Source organism: Varroa destructor, unplaced genomic scaffold (assembly GCF_002443255.2).
Source record: "Varroa destructor unplaced genomic scaffold, Vdes_3.0 BEIS01000003.1, whole genome shotgun sequence".
In the NCBI taxonomy this organism is placed as follows: domain Eukaryota; kingdom Metazoa; phylum Arthropoda; class Arachnida; order Mesostigmata; family Varroidae; genus Varroa; species Varroa destructor.
Genome location: NW_019211456.1, coordinates 52,586,231 through 52,612,306, shown reverse-complemented (window position 1 = coordinate 52,612,306; position 26,076 = coordinate 52,586,231). Strand labels below are relative to the sequence as shown.

The 26,076-nt window shown below is 41.4% G+C and overlaps 1 protein-coding gene and 1 long non-coding RNA gene across 25 annotated transcripts in view; one reads left to right on the top strand and one right to left on the bottom strand.

Annotated features, from left to right (window-relative positions):
* The window catches only part of gukh (NHS actin remodeling regulator GUK-holder), a 162,527-nt gene that overhangs the window by 3,604 nt on the left and 132,847 nt on the right, over positions 1-26,076 (bottom strand). For 14 of the 16 annotated variants that reach the window (XM_086982476.1, XM_086982478.1, XM_086982475.1 and 11 more), the window contains 8 exons: positions 10,877-11,182; positions 7,605-7,861; positions 6,383-6,801; positions 4,826-5,045; positions 2,941-3,136; positions 2,453-2,709; positions 741-2,060; positions 35-270 (listed from right to left, as the gene is read on the bottom strand). In XM_086982476.1, coding sequence (XP_086838602.1) covers positions 35-270; positions 741-2,060; positions 2,453-2,709; positions 2,941-3,136; positions 4,826-5,045; positions 6,383-6,801; positions 7,605-7,861; positions 10,877-11,182 — 3,211 coding nt within the window. Of the gene's footprint in view, positions 1-34; positions 271-740; positions 2,061-2,452; positions 2,710-2,940; positions 3,137-4,825; positions 5,046-6,382; positions 6,802-7,604; positions 7,862-10,876; positions 11,183-12,694; positions 12,836-26,076 lie in introns of those variants that run through there. The other 2 variants (XM_022798626.2, XM_086982477.1) reach the window with 2 other exon arrangements.
* LOC147757122 (uncharacterized) overlaps positions 1-26,076 on the top strand; it is a 59,347-nt gene that overhangs the window by 22,678 nt on the left and 10,593 nt on the right. The window contains exons 2-5 of one of the 9 annotated variants that reach the window (XR_015322951.1): positions 62-272; positions 2,386-5,191; positions 18,343-18,421; positions 19,727-19,821. This is a non-coding gene — a long non-coding RNA (uncharacterized LOC147757122). Of the gene's footprint in view, positions 1-61; positions 273-2,385; positions 5,192-10,885; positions 10,901-15,725; positions 17,014-17,034; positions 17,189-18,342; positions 18,422-18,587; positions 18,854-18,884; positions 18,981-19,726; positions 19,822-26,076 lie in introns of those variants that run through there. The other 8 variants (XR_015322949.1, XR_015322950.1, XR_015322953.1 and 5 more) reach the window with 8 other exon arrangements.

The window sequence follows — 26,076 nt, the reverse complement described above, 5'->3', positions numbered from 1 at the left end:
ACAGGCGATAATTACGATGATATTGCCGTAGTACCTGATCGTGATCTGGGATTATTTACAGGGTTATGATTCTGGACTGGGGTGACGGCAATTGGATGTACGAGGGGACTAGGAGCATTTAGTTGCGGTGATGCGATTGGTGAGAAATGGTTCAGCGGGGTGCCTCGACCCTCAACCCCCATCGAGCGTTCGGATGCCGCGGACGGAGGACGCACCATAACTGCCGAGCCACTAGTAGTGTCACACGCTTCTACGCTAGTCGTAGTAGTTCTGTAAGCAAAAACATTCAGTATATACCGAGCTATAAAAGCCTGCTCCAATTTCAATAGGATCAATAAAAAAAATCTTTGTATATACTGACAGGCTAATAGTATGAGAAGAAGAGATATGAATAATGGTCAAACATAAAAATTAACTGGTGTGCTAGAAAGATGATCGCACAGAGACGCAAAAATTCCTCTCTCATATATTTCATTTCAACGATATAAATTGCTTCGAACCTGAGCGTCATCAGTATGAAATCAAAGAGCTAATAGATCCCATGCAGAGCCTGCTTAGCTACAAAGGACATATCATTATCCCGTAATGCATTGTGAGATAAACGTTCACGTTGGATAATTATACTTCGATTTTAGGCAATACACTTTGCTAGATCTAGGTTATGACCGTATGCCGTTTGCATAAAAAGCGCTTTTAAATTTTCTCAGGCATGTTCCATTAATAAGGAAATGGATATTTACCTCTGATATCTTTGGGCATCTTGGGTGGCAGATACGTAGATACTTGGCGATTCCGTCTCGGAACGCAATAGTACTCTAGCGATAGTTGAGCTATTGGCAGAGTTCGGTGTATTGGCCCCTTCTTCGTTGCCAGCCGGTTTGAACGATCGAGGTATCGTAGCTGATGTAGTCGATCTGATTAAATCAGAAACTCGCGCGGTGCGTCCAAGCGACAGGGTTGAGTACTTTACCTGTTGGGAACCTGAGGTGTCCTCCAGAGATTTAGCAGGACTTTGCGCCACCGACGGCTCCCGAACTGAACCCTCGTCGAGAATGGACGGATGGTACGAGAGAGGAGGGGGAAGTGGAATACCCAAGGGACTATTGTCGACAGGACTCTCTGACAAGCTCTTTGTCTCCGTGTCAGTTGGCGACGACTGTGAAAGAATTTCCGAGTTTCTAGATAGAATACCACGAGTAGGCGAGATCACAGCAGGGGACTGTCTCCTCCGCAGAGAAACTTCGTTTGAGACAAGTTCCAGTGGGAGTGACATGGGACCGTCGGTCAGCCATTCCTTATCCGCGTACTTCCTGGCCAGCAGGCTCGTCGGCCGGTACAGTCTTTGGTATGAGGAGGCCTGTGTTTTCATGGCGCTCTCGGCCTGTTGCTGGGAAGACTCGGTGTCGAGTCGCAGAATCTGAGCCTGACCCACATGCATCATCGGAGGTAGACTAGAGTACTCTGATTCCAGCTGATGCAACTGCTTGAGGCGGTCCATGCCGGCTTGCGCTATCTCATTATTAAGCGAATCCATTTGTGTTTGTTGTTTCTCGTTAGCATTCTCGTCGATCGAGAAGGACCTTAGCCGTGTCGGATGCATGACAACAGGTTGAAAGGCGTTCTTGATCTGGAACACATGGAGCTCACCTTGAAGTGTCTCATGTTGCTGAACTTGCTGCTGCTGCTGCTTTTGTTGTTGCAATGCCGTCGGCGTTGTCGGCGACTGCAATATCTGTATTCCTTTTCCACTGCTGTTAATAGGAGACAACGATGAAACTTGCGATACCTCAAGGGGGTTCCGTGTTTCGTCGCTGCTTTCGGACGTTTCAGAGGAACCACTGACAACACAGATTGAGGGGTATCTATAAACGTTAATTGCGGTTTTCATAATGAAACCCTCATTATCTGTTTCCGACAGTGCGGATCGGGTGCTGTTGGCCATTGCCTGATTTGTAGAGAGAGTGGCGTTTGGCGTCTGATTGATAAGAGACGTGCCTTGAAGTGGAGAGAGAACACTCGACGTTCGCGGCGGCGGCGGTGGCTTTGGTTTGTCCTTTGACCTGCATCGAAAGCAACATCACATCGATAATAACGGACGTTGTTAATGAACACTCTTTTTCTATGGACTTAATGTATCAGGACTACACAATGCGTAATACAGACATAGTAAAATCAGCATACCTTGTTCAGCGTCTTGGCTGGCTAAACATCAAACCATCACGAACAGCGACGTCATACGCATATTATATGGACATACATCTACTGTCAGTAATATTCGAATAAGGATTTAATACAACACTTAATATCCGCTACGCGATGAGTCAATTGGTAATTTGTTTGTTGTTGTAAAAAAAAATGTTTCAAATGGTTCAAACGATTTTTTAGATGACCAGGGCAAGCAGTTACCCCAAGGGAAACCTAACAGAAACGAAGCTCTAGGACATAAACTTACTTCATCGGTGTACTTTGAGCTAAATGCGATACCGCTGCAGCCGTTGCGTCCTTACTTATTCGAGCCCTGGTGAGCGTGAGGGTTTTGAGGTCGTGGAGATCGTCGTCGTCTAAGATAGCTTGTGCGTCGCACGCTGACAGGATACTGTTCACACTAGCTGTGTCAATAGAACCCTGTGAGGCGCGGCGGGCGAGCATCACTCCCGAATCGACAACGCTGCCAGCAGGAACCATAATTCCTGGCGATGGTTCAGGTTCCTAGATCAGTAACCAATGTACACCACATAGCATTAATCGTTTAAGATCAAGCCCTGTTCCATAGCAGGAGAACACTCCCACGTAGCGTTGCTATTAAGCTGTTAAACCATAAGAAAATGCTTTCTGCTAGATCACATCATTGAGACAATGAACTTTCGAAGCACTACACTCTGAAACAAGAGGTAATATGCCGTGCAACGTAATTTTCTTGCTAGCAATCGTGATTCATACCTCAACAAGTTTTTCCGGTATTTGGTGTGGTACGCCAGAATCAGTGTGCATTGACGTGTAGTAACCGTCCGTGTCTACGGAGTACGTCGATGATTCGCCGTCGTCAGAGCACGTGGAAATCTTACGGAGTTGACCAAGGCGCTGAGGTGAGCGTATTGCTTTTAGTCGCACAGGGGAAAGGATTCGTGCGGGGGCGCTACAAACAGTGAACAAAAGAGAGGGCAAGGCCATTGATGATGTCAACAGTAATTAAATTTGCTTTAAGTGAACTATTTTAACCTGTTATGATTATTAGGTTTCTATATAAGTTTTAGCTGCTATTGTGATAATATTAGCAAATAACAGTATCATTCTGACGCATTATGTCGCCGGTACACTGGTCTTTACTCATGCATATATGTGTTTTTTGCTATTTTAAAGAAGGCTGTAAGGGTTGAAATTCAGGACTTCAACACAGTAAGTTAGGCAGTTAAGCCTTATTGATCAACTAGCTAGTTTTGCAAGGCGAGATGATGACAGCTATATATAGACAACCTATATGACTGACATACGATTAAATTGCATAATTTTAGGCCATCTAGTAAGACGCATGATGAAATAATAATTGGATATGCATTTCTAGAATGAATAGAATAGGTCATATGGTCGGTATATGCATCAGATGTTAAAAGCTAATTGATTTATTACCGGATAAGGACATAAAATAGCCTAAGGCATAGCATTGTCAGCCTCGATAAAAACAAGAGCACAATTTTTTGTTTATTCCTGTCGAAGAATAGCTAAGAACGTCCGTTAACGACAAAAATGCCCTTATGTGAAATGCGCGTCATATATTTGAGTAATCAAGTAAAAATTAATAGTTTTCAATAAAAAAATTATTGCTCTACGATGATTTAGTATAGCCAGCTAGAAGTTGAAAATGCCTGCTCCAATCGAGTGGCATATTTTTGTTCGGAAAAGTAGAAATTGTTTCCTACAACTTCAGATCACGGTTTGCAGATGACGTCAGCTCATAGTCGCCACAACAAATTCAACTTAATTTTCACTCGTTTGTGATCGTTGATTGTTAATAAATTTTGAAAAAGAAAAATGTATTGCTTGAGATGCTTACACAGAAAAATTATCACTGAAAGTGCTCGTAGGGTCGGAAGCCCGATTATATCGGACCTGAGTGCTCTCGATTTGGCCATCGCAAATATGCAGCTGTGTAAGGCTCATTGATCAGGACTCTGGTTTTTTTCAAATCTCTGTTCAGATCACGCAGCCGGGGAGCATAGTAATCGCCTGTATTCCTCTACGGCTGATCCTCTTGAGTAGTTTCGAATTCAATCGCGTTTATCCAAAAAACAGAGACCATAATCCCTCCAATAAACTGCTTCATTTTCATCTCACTCGACAGTTTTTAATGCTGATGGCGCAAAACGCAATTTTGTTCAGCCTGCTTAGGCAGTGATCTCTTTTGTTTATATCGATTATCCTAAAGGTGTTCAGAAATTTTATCAATCACAAATTTATTCCAGTTCAATATAAGAGTCAGCGTATGAATTAGAATCGCATATATCCTATATCAGTTTCAGTTTTTTCGTTGTTACATACGTAAAATTAGAGGTATTTGGCATGTGGTGCGCCTCCGGGTTTCGCTGATCTAAAATCCTTTCCTACTTTCGTACGGCAATCATTTTGTGAACGTTTCCAGAAAAAAAACTCGCAGAAAAACGCGAAAAAACTTTCGGTAAACTGCACAGCGTGTTACGCTTTGAAAACTTCAATTTTCAATGAATAAAAATACAGATGAAATCTCCTTTGGATAGTGTATCTTCTAGAGCCTTACGGATCAACCAGTTTAATGAGACTTTATTCTAAGCATAAACGCGCAAATACTCACCGATCAGTGGTCTGTGTTGTGTCGGATAGAGCTGAGTCCTTTTCGAGTGAGCTTTCAGAGGGGGACTTTTTAATGGGAGCGACGGAGGAACCACTTCGGTCGTGCCCTGAGCTTCCTGTTGAATCCTGTACCGTCGGCGGCGAGACGTCACGATCGTAGTCAGAAGCTCTTGTGGAGGCACCTGATGATGTCCCGGACCAGTGGCCGCTTGAGGATTGTCCTGCAGATTATTGTAGATGGGAAGGTTAGAGCAGGCTTTTCAGTCTAACCTAACCATGAACAAGGCTTGAAGTGAACTGTTTGGAAGATTCTCATGAGTAAGCTTTATGCTCTATGTAAAGGCATCTTTCTACTACATACATATTAGTAAGTATTATATAAAAACATTTAAAATGTCTGTAAATAATAACAGTAATAAATATTACCAAATATTGTAGAGATTCAGGAAAAGCAGTGATAACACTTGAACAGTTCCTACATTTTAGCTAAAGTGTAAGAAGGCGCCAGTTCTTTAGACAAGTGTTCTTTTCAATCTGCCAGGGATATATTTTGGAGTCCGTCGAGACCTCAAAGAACAAGCTCGTTGCTTTCTCTTCCTTTAATGTGTTTCATTGGGCACGTAGAGACCACCATCCCAATTAAGAACGATACAGCACAACACAATGCATAGGAGAGGGCTATAACGATTAGCAATGTCCAATTCACGCTATGGTACCCCGTGTAGGCAGATGTGAAGAGAGTCAATTCGAATGGGACAAATGGGTACTCTAGAGACTCTTAGTTTAACGGTATAATAACACGTAGACAATCCATAACGGCTAAACGAGTTCCTATAAAAACCTCAAAAATTCAATAACGGGGCGTATTATCTATCTAAGTGGGTCACCTAGAAATAGCAAAGGGGCAGGTTGCAATTGGGTTAACACATATATGATTTCGATTGTTTACACTTCCATTGGCAGGGTAGATATGCTGAGTTTTTCGGATCATTTCTGAAGTTCCTTCTAACAAGGATAAGGCGAAAACTGGGTATTTAGTCAAGCTAAATCACTCAGAAGAGAGGAAAAGCGTGTAAAAGCTTACTAAGATAGATGAAGTAGTTTTGATTCGATGCGATTCTCTACTAAATAGTCTCCCCACAGGTAGAGTAATCTAAGAACAATCACCGACCTAAAATTCTAGATAGAGGAAGATGAACGTTTGATGGATGTTGCAGATAGCGAAAGCTAGTTAAAGCCCCACGCTACAAAGGGAAGACTTAGAAACGTAAATAAAATTTAAGTATTTTACAAAATAAAAAAGTTTTTTGCGAAGTTCTATTAAATAACATCTATATAAGGAAAACATGAAAGAAACAATTGTGTCTAACATCTTGAATTCTCGACGCATTCATTGCATCTTCGAAACACCAGGACGAAAATATATTTCTCTGTCGTGTACTGTTTCCCGGAAGAAGACTGTGTGGAGCCTTCAAGCTTTACCCGTTGTCGCTATCACTAGTCTCGATAACCTTAATGCTTACTGTTGACATTTTCCCAGCCCCTAGTATGCACTAACCCTGCTCACTCGGTCTGCTAGATGAAGACTCGCGAAGCTTCACGGCAACGTTGATAGCCTGCGAGTTCGATGATATTGGCAGTTTGGCTCCTGCCTTTTGTTGTTGCTGGCTTTCCTGCGTTTCAAGCTGTCGTTGTGTATCTTCTTGGCTGACGACGTTACTAACACCGTCGCCATTAGCGGAAACGACCTGTTGTTCCTTTGCTGAATCCTTGCTGAGATCTTTGTCCTTATTATTCTCGTCCTTACGCTCTTTTGATGTCTCTCGGCGTCGGCCCATCTGCTTCAACTTTTCATAGAACGAAATGCGTTTTTCATTCTTAAGGGTTGTCGGAATATCCTGAGATGATCCGGATGAATCGGCTCCAGCGACGCTGGTGCTAACAACGTTCACTGAACCCGCGGAGAGACGCTCGGATCTGAGAAAAGATGGCCATCAGAACACCGAACATTGTTGCATATATTTGGTTAGTCGTACCTGACGATAACTATTATTCTCATTTATAATTGTTTATGTACACATTGTGTCAGTCCGATATCGTCTGATACATCTATCCTGACAGACGATGAACCGCTGGCCATACGAGTGTGGAGTTCGCAACAGCCGCCAATGTTTCTTTCTATATTTCGGTGATAATAATAAGCATTGATGTTTTTAATGACCATGAATCGGACCTAACCAAATAAAAGCTAATGTATATATGTATAGCCTTAGTAAATCGATCCAAATTGTTTAATGATAATTATATAAGGGTTAATCGAAGCACCCACTCACGGAAAACCATACATACGAGGTCGCTGTATGTCTACGTCAGTTTTCGACGTTCCGATTCGAAAGTAGCCAATGCGTATAGTTAGCGCCATCAGTGATCTTTCTTGCCAATGAGCTCTTTAGAAGCGGAAAGGCTGCAGGTCAATGATCTTTCCAGATTGATTGTATGGCCACAAAACGGTAACAACAATAGCTATACTTGTTTTCCCTTACTACCTATCTCACCATTCGGTATTCAGTCTATTTACTACGACCCTTCAAATAAATAGACCAAACCGCATGTGTTTCCGTCTAACTGAAGCGCCCTTATATGGTGACTGCATGTCTCCTGATGTAAAATATAATTATTCATTGCATTTGATATGGATCAATAGATATAATATTAAAGTTTGTAAGCCGCGATGACTCAACGTTTCGCGCACTCCAGCTAGCAAATTGTCATGAATTTACCTTCGTTTGGTGCGCTCTTTTAATTGTTGTTGTTGATTACTCCCACCACCGCCTATGTTGTTTGCACTGGTGGGCGGATTGTTAGCGTTTCCATCAGTCTGAACCGACGAGTGACTGAGCTTCAATTGCCCACCGATGGCATTTACCCCGCAGCTGTTTCTGCGGACGGTACCTCCCTGCGAGCAGGAATCGCAGACCGTATTTGACCGTTTGACTTTTTTGTTCTTGCGGTTTTTGGTCCGGATAAAGAAGTCAACCTGCAAATATGACAAATTCTGTTTTGTTAGTACGAAGATTTTTAGCGACGCTTTAGTCCAGCCGCCATATTTACATCGACGTACATTTCGCGGTAGTCGTCAGCAGCGATACGCACGGTACAACGAGTTGAGGCTTGTTCTTCTTATTTCTGTCCTTACTAATGCAGCAATGGCGAGATAATTACTATAACTGTCCTAAATAACCAAATAAATATAGCCAACGACATATGCCTAGCACAGCCATCAGTTTTTCTACTAGAATTCAACAATAGAAGCGACAACTGAAAATATGCCTATTGCCTTTATAGAACGATTCGATCTCGTTTTGCTCTTCCACTTGCTCATTGCCCTCGGCTTCCCGTTGCCCAGCACCTCCTTCTTCTTCAATCGACTTGTTACGATGGGGCATTGTCGCAAAGGCGATCAATCCATCGATTGATCCTTCGACGTCTACTTTCTGCTACAAAATGCTTGTTCGCTACAGACAATAGACACATCGTAAGCGATATCTGTAATTGTGACGGCTGCTACCTAACGGCGTCGTCGTTAAAGCTTCAATGGACTTTTACCAATCAGTGCCGGCTTATCACTGGGGGGCATTCAAATAACGAAACGTTTTATTTGTGAGATCGCTGATCCTTCCCTAACGCGTCGGTTACAGTTCATTTTTTGCGATACCAACAACTCGTCTAGGAGAGGAGAACAATGAGGGGCAGGTTCTGGCAGACGCTGCTTCTCAACTAGCTGTGATATGCGCGCTCGTTATATTCACTAGCGTCAAGCGAACGAAACGGTAGACAAAACGCTGCGGGGTCGTCAACAACGGCAACCGGTGCAGGTTCGCCCGGGTTAGCTCTTTTGGACTAATCTTACGCGCAAAACCCGTTTGCCGACCCGGTGGTTCGCGAATTTTCTTTCGCTTCGGTGCAAATGTGGCATTGGTTCGAGTTGGAATACACTAATCTTGGAAAGGTGGGGTCATCTCGCCGGTAGCGAACGTAATCAACGCGGATCCGGACAAAATACGAATGAAAGCCAATTGTAGATGATTAAAAAGAACAATAGTCGAAATAGGTGAGAAAGTAACTTTTGCATGGATATCGGGAATCTATCGTGGTCCTCGCATCGTGGCGTTGCTTAAAACAACTCTTCCATAACGTAAGTTCGAATTTTCTGTGGCTCAATTTTCTCAGCCTTAAAGATGACATCGGATAATTGAAGAGAATGACATATCCAAGGGGCCATATAGTAGTACGATATGTCAGCACTGGCAATAGAAGAAATCACGCTGCTGCAGGGATGTCAATGCAAAGAGTTGTTCATTTAATCCGGATTGACACAAATATTGTGTAGCAAAACGCTGATGGATCGACATAGGGGACAGAGAGAAGATGAAACCGGGGTCATCGTCGCCGACAATTAATTCCCTTGTTTCATAGAAGGTAACAGGCGAAACGAGCCATTCCGCTGAATTGGATGAGGCACTGGCAGAATCGGAAGCTAAAGATAACAACGACAATGTCATTACGAAATCGTACAAAGCGCTACTGTGCATGTTACAGCCCAGTGAAGCAGGGCACACATCGAGGAGGCCCTGATACCGTATGGGAAAATAATAGAACGGACGTACTTATACGTGAGAGGCATATGAGCGAGAGGAAGAGACACATTCATTTAATAAACAGGTCCTATCTGAACATGTAGTGACGCAATGGCGCGTGCAAACGACGACCGTCTTGCAAGCGGTGTCCGTTCACTTGGAAGCTGTTGAGCTCAACAGCATCGTTGCCAGGCAACGGGCTCCTTTTTTCATATTACAAAAAAGCAGGACCACACTTCAACAACATTCGACGCTACAATGCATAGATCTCAGCGTTCTCGTTCACGCGCGTCTATTTGTAAGTGACATGCAATATATTGCGAGTGGAATTGTTTTGGCATTCGAATAAAATGGCGCTAGTCTCATCTAAAAATTTCGGTGCAGTCGACGCAGGTCTTATGTATAACAGTCTACTGAGGATGACGCCATATACTTCCAGAGCCTATGCCACGAAAAAATGCTATGGCTTGAAAATAGGACGACGTGGCTGGTATAAAAATTGCGGCGTGAGTCATTATCTCAAATACTACTTGAGATGCCTCAATGGGTTCAACTGCTAATAAGTAAAAGCAGTTTGACTCCAGCTATACGTATGTCTGGTCGAGAAACTTTATATAGTCTTACGTTATAGAAGATACATAGTCTCATTTTCGATATGACGTGATCTGAGCACCACGCGGCATTGCAGTCTTGTGTTTGTAGGGTCCGTAGGGAAACACGCGTCATGTATAGAGCTTCCTTTATACCGTAAAGGAGACAATGATTTTACGCAACTACGTTTAACTTATTTATATTACTACGTATCGTAATAAATCAATATATATGTATATATATATATATATATATATATGGTATAATTTTTAGTTCGTATTTCAAAGGACAATCTAACATTAACGAAGGCGCTACAATATTTCAGCAGCTCAAATCGGATTGTCAACGTTGAAATGTTTGATGATCGTCGTAATGTTGACTCAAAAACGCGCCGGATCATTTTATTACGTTCTAAATAGCCGCAGGTTAACTCGCCAACTATTTTGCCCCTCCAAACGTACTCATATATTCATCCATGACTGTTGAATGTTATAAAGGTTTATATATATATATATATATATATATATATATATATATATATATATATATAAGTATATAAGGATTATAAAGCATAAAGAGAGCTCACTAAGTGAATGAACTGCAAGAATATTCTCTCAAACAATTGCTTCTAGCTAACAGATGGGTTTAGGTCACTTCCAATCGTTTATAAACTATACGTTTTGTTAGAACCCTCGACTCTCGGGGGGCGTAGCTGGGCACACCATCCAACTCGGTTACGTAAATCCTCAATAGTTGAAAAAAATAATAAACCAACCGCGACAACAAACAGCTATATATGTATATTATTACTATTATGCACTCACATGTATTAGCGACTTCCTCATAGCGGCCATTCGATTGAAGGATTTCTCCGAGGTGTCTATGGCAATAATCGCCGGAGGGAACTCCTTGGTTAGCTGGGCAAGTTGTTCTTCCGGCGTAGGCAACACGATGACTTTGTGGACCACCTCATCATCGTCATTATTAACATCATCATCTGCGAGTACCGTCACTCCTTCAATTTCATCGGTCTCATCTTGATTTTGCGTGAAGGAAGGATCGTCCGCAGTAGCTGTGGCACGAGCCGGAGCCGATCGTGACCGCTGGTGAACCGGCGTAAGAATGGTAGGCTAGGCAAGAAAATTACAGAAAATGTTACTTCGAAGCGTACCAATAAACAATTTTCAAAGATGGCTACTAAAAACAAATACAATCGTTGATAAACGTTTGTGCTCAACTACATACGCTCAGCAAACGCTAGACGAGAACAAACGGATTAGCTAGAAGTTACGTATACCTATTAGGCAGCAGAGAAAGACGCACGGATTTACAATAACTTCATAGACTAGCATGTCACGACGATAGACTAGCGGCCTCTGTATACCAGTCTATTAGTAGCAGATATGTCAAGTGAGCTGGACTACTATCGAAGGTATACTACAATGAGTAGGTATAAATAAGGACCACAGTTCATAGTGAAGTGACGATACGGATTTTTAGGCGTTGCTTCGCGAGCTATGGCTGCAACATCTAACTGTTCGTAGTAGGAAAACCGATTAAAGACGTCTTTTTAAAAGTAGGCAGAGTTAATGGTCTTAATTGAAACCAAACACACGAAGCTAGAGGCAGAAATCAGATAAATCGTACAATGTACGACGCTCCTGTATCATAAGAAAATAACTGCAGAAACTTAACACAAATCATTAGACAAATATTTTTACTTTTCTAATCAAATCAGAGTGAATCAAAGGAGTTCGTCAACGCTTACGTTTCAAACCTAGTGATCAAGCTAGGGAAGTCATCAAATGCCCTTCCAGAAACAACTTCGATGAGTCATTAAGGATTTATCTAAGCGCGTAAATTAGCAGTATGTGTAAACGTTTATTTTAATGATATTTATTCCACTTAATTCTTTATCGTCCTAGGGTCCTAAGCTGAAATACTCGGGCGATCCCTCCTTAAAGGCTGTCTCTCAAGTGTAAAAGAGCCCCTCCAGCACCTGCCATTTTGTCTTTTACGATTGATTAATAGCACTATACGGACAAACGTGAATAAACAGTACTATTATATGCGCTTATATATATATTTCTGTTTTACAATTTACATGTATTAACCGCACCGAAAGTGTCAAAACAGGGAGGATACTTTGGCGACGAACAGATTTGCAGGTTCATCAGGTTCAAAATTACCCTCACGCCCATAAGCCAAGTAACTGCTCTCAGACAGCAAAGCGTCTAATCTTACTTAGGTCTAGCCTTCGAAACCTTTTTGATCGTCTAACTTGATCACTTTTATTCTGTTTCCCAATCGATTTGGCTTGTCGCCGTCTTTTCGTGTTCGGTCATCCGTAAGCTCTATTTACAACAAGCCGCGCGTACGTTGCCGCCAAGGTCCATTTTTCGATCCTCTCGAAGAAAAAGCCCTTGTTTGTATTTAGTGTTCAGTAGATGGCCAGTAAGAGCGATGAATAGCATTAAGCGTTGGGTAAAATTACGATAAAATCAACTATCAAGCAAAATGTACTCGTACAATTTATGAGAGTACAGCGGGATGCTAAAGTCGCCTGCTCTATGATAGGAGAGGGTAAACGTTGCGCGCAGGACTGTTTCAATACCCCTATTGTTGACACACAAATAACGTACCGGGGCGACTGCATAGTACCTCCATTCCGAACATTGATCCACATTGGTCCGTCTATTCACCATCTTATCCAGCATAAACGGGAGCAAGTTACCAGGTGATTCTTTCGATGTTCGTATAGCTTCTTAATGCCGTTCACTACCTTTCTACGCTTTAACTATATATGGAATGGTATATTAGTCGTCATTGCGGACACGTCCAGTCACGCTCGGCAAGAGACACGCACATACATCACTAAAAACTCGAAGATGGTTTCTTTTGCAGCAGTAGGAGCAGCACAATTTTCCCTGGCGCATGTGCCATAGAGACGCGTAAGAAATGTTGATTAGTAGACTAGAACAGGCAGACAGTAAACACCCGCCACTGTTACTCATAATAATGTCGTTGGTGATAATTTTAATCGTCTTTTCACCATTATATACGTTGAAGTGTCGAATAGAACAGCAATTGCCGCAAGTACAGCCTCTATGGAATAGTGCAAACGCAATGAGTCAAACAAGGATCGCGTTAGCTAGGAATCTTCCTCCTTTGCCGTCGATTGTCGCTCTATTCATCCGTCCGCTAGTGGGTTTAGCTGGTCGACTGACGCTACTGCTGCTGCTGCTGCTGCTGCTGCTGCTGCACCATACAAACGATCATGTGTGTGACGAAAGAGAACATTACAGAGCGAGAGGTACAGACAAGAGAGAGACATGGCTAGCTGAGCTATAAGCAAACCGTTGTTCGTCTCAAAGGACGGGGGTCTCTTTGGGTTTCCTCTTTCTCTAACTATACGGACGGCGAGAGGCCGCTATTTGCCGGACGCATAAGGCTGCTGTTTGGTTTGTCTGTTTGCTGCGTTGTCTGTCTATTTCTCAATCGGCTAGGGGGTCGCTCGCTCGCTCGTTCGCTATATCTGCCCTCTGCCTGCGTGTTGTACTCATCGTGCTTGGCTGCCGTAGGCGCCTAGAATGAATAGCTGGTCGAAGCTGTTGGAAGGAACGCCTGCCGATATCCCCCCCTTCTCTCTCTCGCGCCTTCTTCTTCTTTTTTCCTTAAAGTGCTAGTTCACTAGTAGAACTTTTATTGACAGTATAAGTAAAAAGAGTCATTCTGAAAGTGCTAGTAGTAATAGTAGTAGTTAGTCAGTCAATGAACATCATCATCGTCGTCGAGCAAACTGATCAACGCCAACTGCAGGCTTGGGGAGCAGCAGCAATGGATACTGTAAAAATAGGTACCGCCTCGACAGAATATAAGGCTCTCCAGTCGAAAAAGCAAACCTGACAACGATCGCGAACAAACGTCAAAGAGCGCCGATAAAGCATCAACAATGAGAGAGTACCGAAAGGGGTAAACGCCTGTTCGGGTGGGCACAATCGACGCAGGATCGTGCGCCAGTAACCGCACGCCAGCGTCCAGAATAGCGAATTAGCAAAAAGCTGATCGGTCGACGAGTGGTGACTTCGGCACCCGAGCTCATGGAGAATGACCGACTGAGAGAGCTTTGTTCTTTGCGCGTTCGGCAAGAATTGTTACCTAAGGCGTGTGTATTACCCCAAAATGTTATTGCCTATCAAACAAAGTCGTCTCGACCTGCCACCCGAAGGAGTTAACAGGAGGAAAGGGTTATCTCATAATGAAGCTCTTTTCACACCGGTTGTTCGTTTCTATTGTCCCAGTAAACGTATCGTAGATATTATGGTGATAGAACCGATGTTCTCATATCTGTCGATAATCTGTTTACACGCTTATGGACGAATGAAGTCCGTTACCCATAAGTATGCAGGCATATAAAAAGCCTCGGCGAACTGACGTCAGATATAGTGCTACCGTAATACAGCTATGGAAGCGAAAATACATCTCTGGCACTGATTAATTATGAATTTTGTCATTTACGCGTCAGCTATGCTGATAGATGGACGTAACATGCCCCCGGTGCATTCACGCCTGTACCGAAATCCAATCAAAAAAATCTGCTATGTATTAGTCGATTCTATGTACTGAACTTCGGACGAAGACATTTACTTCAACTGGATTGTTGGCGCATGTTTATATCTATTTAAAGAAGAAATGAGTAGTAATTAATGCTTGCCAATTTGGCTAGATGTTGTATACTACAATCGATGACTAAAGTCTATTGACAGATACCCGATTTTGTACCAGACTATCCTGGCTTCTATACATTTTACAGAGCTCGATCTATTTCGCAAAAATGTATTTTCAAAGGTCGACAACGGGCTGTCCGGCAAGATAGACGATTGTCACAACAGGGTCGTGTAGGGATGACAATAGTAATAGTAAAGCTGCATGGTCTAGCGTTTGTCCTAAAAAAGCCAGTGTTTTAACCGCCCGCAGGCCTCAGCGATTTTGCATTATACTGAACTATTTTCCTTATAGCTAACGGGATTGTAAAATTACCAATGAACGTCTCTTTTTCTTGCTTTATTTGAAAACATCGAAGAGGCATATAAACAGATCACCAAAACAGTTCCTGTCAAAACAAAGTGCCCTTAGTACGTTTAACGTAAACACCACTATTGCTCTTTTCTAATACACACGTAAGCAGGATATAAGAAAAATTTTTCGAATTTTCGTTTTTCTTGGTACCAATGACTACCCTTCCCAAATGAACAATGTTAAAACTTAAGGTACTGAGATAACTTGCATTATTTTATTAAAAAAAAAAAGTAAGACAAATTGTGTTTTGACAATAATTGTGTGATACTATTTTTTCTGCCTGAATTCGACTGGGGGGTCGTCAGCCATCGATAGCAAACGTTCTGCGTTCGATAAAAAATCTTTATATTTTATTTGTATTTAGTTGAGGATGCTGCAAATTAGTTCGAAATTAAGCGCCGGATTTATGAAATCCAGCGTGGAACTTTGCATAATTTCCAATAATTACTTTGCTCGTTTTCTGCCCGTATAACGTTACTGCTATTTAACAACGTTAAATTCACGTACTGCAATCAATTTCTGCAGTTTCCAGCATTTGATGATAGCAACGTGTTTGATCATAGTAGAGATTTCAATGTACAACTTCCATTTTAGGCCCTCGTGTGGTTCAACTCGTGGCGCGGTTGAGTAAACAGCCGGGTTTGTAGTAACGGATTGACGCTTAATGGAGGAATCGAAACTTAATGGATATTGGTTTTGCACATATTGATCTGTGCGGAGCCAAGTTGAATCGTCGGCCCCAGGCTCACTAACCCACATTAGAATCCGGTTGCGCGTAATAATTCGGAACCCTCTGAAGAGGATTCAGCAGATGGAGACTGAAATTTTGCGATATATGTCTCCTTGTCTTTGCTATTCATAAAGTGCTATTCAAATGGCGCCCATTGCCAGCACTACACCTTATATCTAATTTGGAATGGGCAATCTTAGTAATGCCCCACATTTATTAGAGCCTAATTTTCTGGGTAAAAAGGATTATTGAACCAGTAGAACCGCATACATGTCATGTAGCAAGAATTCTACTAGTAGTTTAATTATTACAAATAGTTTTCGTTTTATACGATTGTCTAGACGACATTTACTAGTAGAGATAGCAACAAGTGTCAGTACAAATTTTGGGGAGGCACCGTAAAAAATGCTGGTGCTCGCCCCGACGCTTAATATAATTCTTGAAAACTGCTTTGCTGATTGATAAAGAAACGTTTACGCCAGTGACGTAAATACGCACGTACGCCACACGTAGTAGATCTGGGGCTTTTTTGGTGCCCGTCTTACTTGTAATGAAAACAAAGACTGAATGATAGAGTACGTCGTACTAAAACGCATATATATATAGACGTATTCCAACGTATGTATGTATTGGTATCCGATTGAGTTAACATTGAGACTGAATACATCAGACTGTATCTAATGGAGGACCAGGTTATATTGACGATCTTTCGATTTTTATATTTCAAAACGCGTGTGGAAGTTACGTAGCAAACATAATACCACTTGTATTCGACCTTATAATCCTATTCGAGGTTCTCATTCCCATTTCTATAAATAACAATTATATTGAATAAGTTTTCACACTAAATGGTTAAGTGCACCAACTTTCTATCTAAGTTAATTAGAATTCTGGCCACGTTACGCCGCAGCCCTAAAAATCATCTTCGCCACAAACTTGAAGTTATATTTTGGCCTATTAAACATTCTAAAAGATTTAAATGTACAGATTGTAGATTTTTTTTTAAATCTAGACAATTCAGTGCTATAATTGCTCACGTTAACGCATTAGCTCATAACTGGATAGAGGCTCATAGACTACACGCTATTAACAACGAGTAATCGCATGTATCTAATAACTGTGTTTTTTTTTTTTTTCGATAAAATCACTTGTATGTTGCGGCAACGCATACAGTGTTATGCGCAGGTCAATATTTTCCGATAGGACAAGGAAGAATAACGGGTATTTTCGCACTGCAGGACAGACGAACCCTTGTTTGGAAAATAATAGTATTCTTGTTAAGGTTAAATTAAATAAAACCGTACGATCTGTTTAAAAGAGGTCGGTATTTGCTGTCATTGTTTTTTTCCATATACTATATTTAGAAGCTGGGCTAGAATGCATCGAAATGTAAATCTAATATGATCACCTAAAAAAAAACTTTTTTTTAAATAAACCCCTATTATAATAATCATTATCACTAAACTAGACTAGCGATAATGCCGGACCCACGACAGAGATTTTCTCAGGTGACTTACGATGTCAGTCCCATTTTCTCGCACAATTATGAGAGTATATTATTGTATGCTTGACTTTTAGCCTTTTTACTGTGCACCACTGACCATCGGGAAGGGAAGTTCCACTCTGAGACGTTACATCACCTTTAAGAAAAAAAAAACATTTCCAAAGAAATTTCGATACATGTATATGATTGAGTAGATGCATGGGATTTCAGACAACAAAACTCAATCGGAACTCAACCATGCTAAGAGTCAGGCAATATGCTCAGGTTCATGAATCGGATCAAAGTTGTGTTTCCGTCCATTATTCTTTGTGACCCTATAGTTGCAATTGACTTGAATGTTTCTGTACCTCTCGCCCTTGGGCGCTCGCCTTTATATATGATCGACTACCAAAAAAATGTGCAAAGGCCTTATAGGGTTATTATATCATAGTAATTGCGAATTTTGTTACCAACTCAACAGTTTTTCGGACATTACTATATAGGAGCTGCATAAAATGGTCGACAGATTCTCCACCTCTAGTAATTTATAAATGCAGGAACTGAAAAGATTGCCTAATTAGGTTTAGCTTAGCCCTTAGGAAAACTAATGTTTCATAGAAAATATTTCAGGTTTATTTTTTAATAAATATTATACGAGGTGCCCCGAAAAAATCCCGTTCGGTCTGCTCATAGAAGCGTTTTGTGGTGCTCATAGCTCCAGTTTTTATTTACATATAATTAATATTTGAGTAAGTCTGAGCAAAAAGGCCTACATTAAATATATAGTTTTTTCTCCTAGCTGCGGTGCTAAAAATAGCTAGTGTTCGTGCAGTTAGCGAAGTGCCGTGAATTCGTTTACGATTTTTAATAGGCTAGCCTTGCCGCCTTTCTAATCAAAACTTCATCTTTGGAATGTCGTCATAGAAAAAGCTATCCCATTGCCATCACGTCTGAGGAACACACATGGTACTCTATGGAACTTCTTTATCTGTTTGCAGGACGCTCATCGAGATATGCTCTGGCTTCAAAATGAGATTTACTACATTTTCCAACGTGTTCCACGTGCGTGATAAAACGGTAAGTTCTTGCAGTAACTTGCGTCAGATAATTGCCATCAGCATTGTACAGTCAAGAGGAAAAATCCTACAGTGTATACATTTTCGGGACGGTCTACACGGCTAAGTTATGCGTATAGCTTGAGAGTTATTGAATAGTGAACAAGAAAGTTACGAATTTTGCTTAGGCTGGATAGATTCTCACACGACAAAAATCTACCGCGAATCCTTCAACGATTCATCGAGGGCCAAACGTCGTCGCCATCGCCTTCACTAAGGCATGAATTCGAATTCGTCAACAGAATACATACCCTCATGGTGGGCGCCAATATAAAATGTACCATGTTTTTGGGTTGCGACTCCCGCTGTCGGGGCAATCTTGTCAACGATCCTCGACGCAGTTTATTGCCACACTGCAATAAACAATAGCGAATTGCTTCTGGATGTTAGTCAGAGAGAGATCTCAATTTTGCTGTTGCTGTTAGGTGCAGTCATCTTGGCAAGTCATTGACGGATTGGAAACGGACCTTACGAAACCAATAGTGTCGGACGTACAATTCATCTCAAACACAGTAATAAAAGTATATACTACTATTACTTACTACGATATGTATATATTATAATAATTTTAACTCCCAAACTGAAAAGTTAATTAGATTTGAATGGGTCTTAATGACAAATACGGCACAATTTTACAGTAAGCTTTTAAATTGTTATACAGCTTTTATCGTTATCTACTTCAAGTTGAATTTCGAAAAGTTTTGGCTTAATATATGTACATAGTGGTAACGAAACATATTAAAATTCGAAGCAAAGCAAGTCAGTACAGCAGCTCAGGATTGACCGCCTTTCGGCGCGAAAATTCAATTTGACCATACGTGCTGAATTTATAGGTACGTTGATTGCTATGTTCTGGGGGAATAACCTTTGAGGATCGCAGGTAGATTGGCAGATCTATAACCTGATTGGGACTTGCCGGCCGTATATATATATATATATATATATATATATATATATATACTGGGCAATAACTGATCTTCGCTCCTACTTTGAACACAACGTCCTGTCTTAATGAGTCTGTGGTTCTGTTTCGGCTTTTTTTCTGTCACATAAATAGTTCATCAGAATATGTCCCAGTCTGCCCAAATATGTTTTTTTCTCTATATATATGTTTGTTTGCACAATCTACCATTGTCAAATTCTGGCTACGATTCGTTAGCTAAACTTTATTTGTATTAATAAACTTTCAGTGGAGTTGTGTGCTAAGAGAGCCATTTGTATGTGTGCATTCGCATGAGATTCTATCTTTTTGTCTCGCTCGTTTCAGTCAATCCGAGCTTCCATCAGTCAGCCATAGACGTCACGCAGAACGAGTGTGTAGTCGAAAGTTTACAAGATTTAATAAAATACGCGGATAAACTATGTTTGAGTAATTAATTTGGGTTCTAATTCTGTTATCAGATTTGGATTTGGTGGCTAACGGAATATATCAGTAAGGACGTAGATCTGTCTACTGTACACATACCGATAACTGGACAGAACACGATGAAATCTATAACCGGACACTTCGCCTTCGGCACTGGCCTGGACATTCGGTAACTTCCCTGAGCTACATATGTGAGCTACGTATCTGTCCCGTAAGGGGATTCGCTAATTTAACAATTCAATTTTTCTAAACTACAAGCGGACCACTTTTGAATATTTCGTAGTCTTACGTCGATTGTTAATTGATTTCAAATAACGATATTTTGCTTATTCCGATCTTTGCTTCTCTCCGTATAATAGACACCATCAGTTACATGACAGTTACATCATCAACAATAAAGGCTGATGGAAAAATAGGCCAAGAACGTGTAATGGCCCGGCTAACACAAGTTGTCCATAAATTTAATACTTCGATTTGACGTAGTATTATCCTCGCAGCGTCACGACATTCGGACGCGTTTGTATTCCCTACGTCGCCGTATCCAAATTCGAGCTACCGCGATAATTCGTATCAAACGGCCAACCGTTCAGACTGTAGACATTCAGCCATTGTTTGCCTCAGAACGAAACCACGTTCTCGGTAACTGGTCTTGGCTACAGTAACGGACGTCAAATATGCATGCATCCATAGGATCTAATATAATAATGGCACTTACGAAGAGAAAAAGCCCACTTGGTCATTTGCTTAGCAAGTATCACTGAGACAAACAAAAAAAAAATCTTTCAATGTCGCGGCATCACGCCATGACGAATGACGGCCGTAGCAGCATTGACAACAGCCAACATGTTACTGCTGCGAACCACTATATTAATATATTGTTACATCAATATATATTTGCCGCTGGTCTGCCATCCACCCACTGTTTACCAACGTGTTAGTGGCGCATCCCTTGGCAAGTTGTCCTGTCGTAGACGTTTTTTATGGTGGTCCATCGGTGTTACTGTCTACGGTAATGACGCTCGGTTCGTAAGAAGAAAAGCAAGAAGCCGACGTATGCTGTTAGATACGATGTCTAAGCGTCAGCCATCTTTATCTGTACGTATATATATTCACATATATATTTATATAAATGCAGAAATCCCACACGAGCTTCATACCGTTATATGTTTAAATGAGTCTATCTCGAGGAATACATCAGCGTGTTTGCACCATGTAACGAAGTACAAAACGATTGTACATCAATTCAGACCTTCTTCCGGAGCCTGTCAATGGCAACGAAATGCAACACTTCACCTCTGCTTCTAACAGATCCCTTCATAATATTCAGAAATAGATTCGACTGAAGAATTGTATGCGAATTCTTCAAACTCGACATGTCAACAACCTATTACTTGGTCACGCGTGCTTCAGCACCATGAAAACGTTAATAACGCTTCTAACTGGTATTATATATACATATATATATATATATATATATATATATATATATATATATGCGTCTTACAAGGAAGATTAAGCAGTTTCGATACAATTTACGTTCGAACTGTACATAAAGACGTATACGATGGGCCGATAGATCATAGCGAAAGACAAATTTCGCATACAACAAGATGAAAAGTAGACTTCCGTTTTTGTGTTGTATTGCGGCTGTATACCTTTGCGGAACATACAAACTGTAACGGAAGTATGAAGTAGCAGCGATCGCGGCAACGATAGTAGCGCTAACAAAAATGTACTTCGTTGAAAGAATTATCTACGCTAGATAAAGCAATACACGCTTCGGCAAACAGCGTACAGCCTAACCGCCGAGTTGCCAGAAACGATATTGACAGCGGAATAATCATCGCCGGCGCAAGGGGAACAGCGGTATTCGCAGCGGCAGGTGTTGTCATCCGTAAGAACTTGAAAGTGTGTGTGTGTGTGTGTGTCTCTGTCAGCGTGCGCACGGCATCCACCCCTTTATCTGGAATATGGCTTCCGAAATGAGTTTAGTCGTGTCTACGATAGATCTGCTGGGAAAGGGTAATGCGCAGCTAAATTGTCGACGATCCGGAGGCCTTACCAAGTTCAGGGCCAGCGAAATGAATGTTATGATGATGGCGGTCGTGAACAAGAACAGTGGCTAATGGTTAACAGGCAGATGGGAGCTTAATTCCCCCAACAGGACTTCGTTCCCGAGGACAGCCGTAGCAATTGCGGAATTGTGCCGATGACGATGACGTATTGTTTCTACTACGATGCGAACAGCTAGCCAGAAGTAGCAGAGTTAATAATAAAAACCAGTATTATCATAACTTCTATTCGGTCAACCGGAAACAGCCATTGGGTGCTGCTGCTGCCGCCGACATCTGTGTTACAATCACCTGTTAAGCCATGATAGATATAGTAGATGCTTGTTCTATGTGTCGGCAGCTTGGTCCGCGAAGGGCCGCATACTTCCTACAATCATTGATGATAATGAACGTACAATATGTAAATTTACTCACAGTACCGAAAAACAGACAGAGTTCATAACGTTTAGTGTAGTGACTACTATACTCTACTGCGCTTGCGTTCCACAGCCGACGCTAAACGACGACCTTTTTTTCCTCCAAACAAACCGGAATCGAAATATATTAGAATCATCTCGTTGAATAGAAATAAGCTAATGGTCCTACCGTAAAATGCCTTGTAACATTAACTCGGTTAGGCTCACTTCACCTATTTATGAATGGTCTCGCGTGGTCCACTGAATGGAGGGAAAAATGTAGAAGTTTTAGCAGTTTCGTCAACATAATACCTCATTGTCATTCTATAACATAGTATTTCGATACCAACAAACAAAAAAAGAAAACACGGAAAACGTTTGTTGTTAAATTTTAAAACGATTCATTTTAATAATTATGACATTGAGTGGTATTGATGACTCTAAATACAGCCAAAGATCGAATCATAGGAAACGCGAACAGAACGGTGCCAACAGCAGTTGCCGATTGACGAGGAGCTGTACTTGTGCCATGCAGAGGGTAGATGTTGCATATTATTCGAGGCATTCCTGCATCCTAGTTTCAACTAATAGACAATTTTATGGGACACATGTTTATTACAGCACAGAAATGGCATAGTCGATCTTCATCGCTAAATAGATTTCTGAGTTTACGGGGGATTGCACTTGGAGGTGGTGTGTGTTTGTTTCATTGTGAGAAAGGTTCACTTCATTCGGACGTCGTTGGGACTGAGGTCTTCTAATAGCAACGCTTAGCAAAAATTTTCATTTTTATTCGATTTGTCTTCCATTCCAAAACGACGTAGGTTAAATCATTTTAGGTTTCTCCGTCTGTTTGCTTCTAAATTCTACTGGCCTTCATGGTAACCATTGGCTCCGGACTGGCTTATTAGAATGACTCGCTCACGGAGGATGAATAGTCGAAATCTCGGTGGAGGTTCCACGGCGAGAACTTTAAAGAATCGTCGCAAACAGAAAAGGCCGTGTAGATCCGACATATCGAAACAAATTCTCCCCACAAGGACGGTAACATAGTGTGGACGGAAGAGTCGATAGGCTTCAATTGGCACATCCTTTCCCGTAATTAGAACGGTCAAACTCTAGACAGAGTTGGTTCGGTATTCTGCCCGTTAATTGGCGATAAGCACTCGAAGTCCAGCCTTGAGAGCAACGCTTGTCTCGAGGTTATCAAGCATCCACAGAAAAAGCATTACAAAAATAACTATTACAGCCATCCCGTTGCTTTTAAATTTGTTTTATTAAAAAAAAATCAATTGTTGGGAACAACCCGACTGACTTCCGTTCTTTAGAGCCAACTCTGCTAAACTACGCTATCTAGCAAGTGGTCTTTTCCAGCTGAAATAGCGACGAAGCGCCACAATATCTTTATTCTAGTGACGTTACACTTACAAGAAATTTTATCGCAACTTAATGAAGTTAGTTGGTCATTTGCTAGCACAGTCCATAATTAGTAATCCACACTGTTAGTTAAAGTTACTTCACATTACACAAGTTGTTCGTCACATTCGTAAATATATAATATAATTCAGGCGATGTCCATTACACGAACAAGTTGCCCTCACACGTAATTCCCGTTATGAGACGTTGAAATGAATTCGCTTCGCTTTCAAAATGCCTTTAGTCTATGACTTGATAGGTGGCATCCACGTTCACAGGCGTTTCTGACCGTCGCTCTTTTCGATTACGTCCGTCCAACGACTGCTCCGCCTCGTCCGTCTCGCGCACTTCGCGCGATGTCTGTACTTCACGCCGTTCGTTCGTTTACCAGAGCTGTTTGCGGCTTAGCTTCTGCCGTCGGACTGACTCTATGTAGCACGTCCGCGTGAGTCTGTATCTTTGTTTGTGTATGTTCTTGCCGTTTGTCGGGCGCGAAATGCGCGTTACATAAGAAGCGTGGAAAGGGAACGCTGGTGAATACACCTTTGCAGCTTCATCCGTACGAGAGGGGCGGTAATACGGGCTTAAGAAGTGGTAGGGATTAATACGAACGTGAAAACAAGATGCATTTACTATCAAACAGGGCTAATTAATTAGGAAGTATGAAAATGTAGCAAAATCCACCATCTGACGATCCGTTAAGTAAACATTTCTCTCTAAATCCTATTACAATATTATATAATATGTTGTCCAGACCTCGTCTGGTGTTTTAAATTATTTTTTTTTTTGCTTATTTAAACAATTTTTTAAACTATAAACTTGACTAAGTGAAGATAGATAGGATAAGCCGCATCAACACTATCGATCGACCACTTCAATGGGTGATGATGAGCCCAGTCCTAAAATGGTAGGCTAACTGGAGCCAAATGAGTAGGACGAAAAAAGACGAGTTTACATCTTTTGGACAATTCTTCGTATCTACTGATAAATCAGTGAATACCCAATCCGGGTAACCCCCACACGTTGAACGCGTCACTTCGGTTTCAGTCTACATAGATGCAGCGAATGCCTGTACACGCTAATGCGCATGTCAAGTAAAGCGATATATACATACGTTATAGGATTAATGAAACACAGGAACCATCTTTACTGACCATATTCAGAGCTGGTGACACGTAGCTATTCCAAATGAGCACATCCTCAACCAATAAAAGAAGGAAGGTAAGAGGTCACCTCGTGGATCCCAAAAAGCTCACAAATCTAAATACTTGCCTCACGAAGATATGGGCGAAATACGTACTCTCAACGAGACGCCAAAGCTTACGTGGATAAGAGAGTGTTTACTCAGTTGGGCAATAGTTAAGGTGAGAGTACATTTCTGCTTTGTGTAGCAAGAGACACGTATCGGAACTCAATCAGAGATAAGATACGAGCTGTATGACAATAGAAAGACACTCTACCATGACGCCCCCGTGTTAATTACCTGCACTATCGACTGTATGCGTACTATATGTAATGGTGGCCATCGCGCAATCGGAATATGCGCTGTATTTGATTCTGTAATAGCCCATATGTATGTTCCTTTCAGCATTTCCCCTTTATACTGAAGCATGTGGAGAGCTATTCGTGTACAACATGCACGATGGAAGATATTGATCATAGATTTTTTGAGTGCAGCTATAGGGATCAATAAGGAGACGGCCTACAATTCTGTGATCAGCCAAGTGGTATAGAATTTTTAATATATGTTAGCCGATGCGTAGCTCTCATAGGCTGTTTCTGCATCGACTACTCTAGCTTTCAGGATAGCTTTTAATGGCTGTCTACTTAAGCTTACATAGAGGATACGAGTGAAAATATAAAATGGCCAGACTCGTCGGCCGTAATAGAGTAGATATAACACGGAATACTCGCACAGTGTACTCTATAACTTGTTTTTATTACTTTGGCTCACAATAAAAAGTTTTGAATCGTTGCACTCATGTTAAACGGAACTGTATCATCACCTAATGAAGAGTTACGAGTCGAGGCGGCCACTGTTACCAATCGGCCGATTGGCGATATCAAATAGAGGCCAACCAGCTAGCCAGCCAGCCATCCACTCCACATTGATCATTACGAAGCTAAACAACTATAGTAGTGTGTGTTTGTTTGTAACGATAACTCAATGTTAAAATTCGCTAGAAACTATAGTGCCGTGAATACCTTTAAAAATTAGGCATCATAATCACGAATCATGCTTTCGAGACGTTATTCCGCTTTCGGCCATAGGGATTATGTGCTACAAATATACGCATACGTATAATTGAATATCTTACGTGGAGGTGTACGTACTTTATATCTATACATATACCCTCGTATGTTCGCA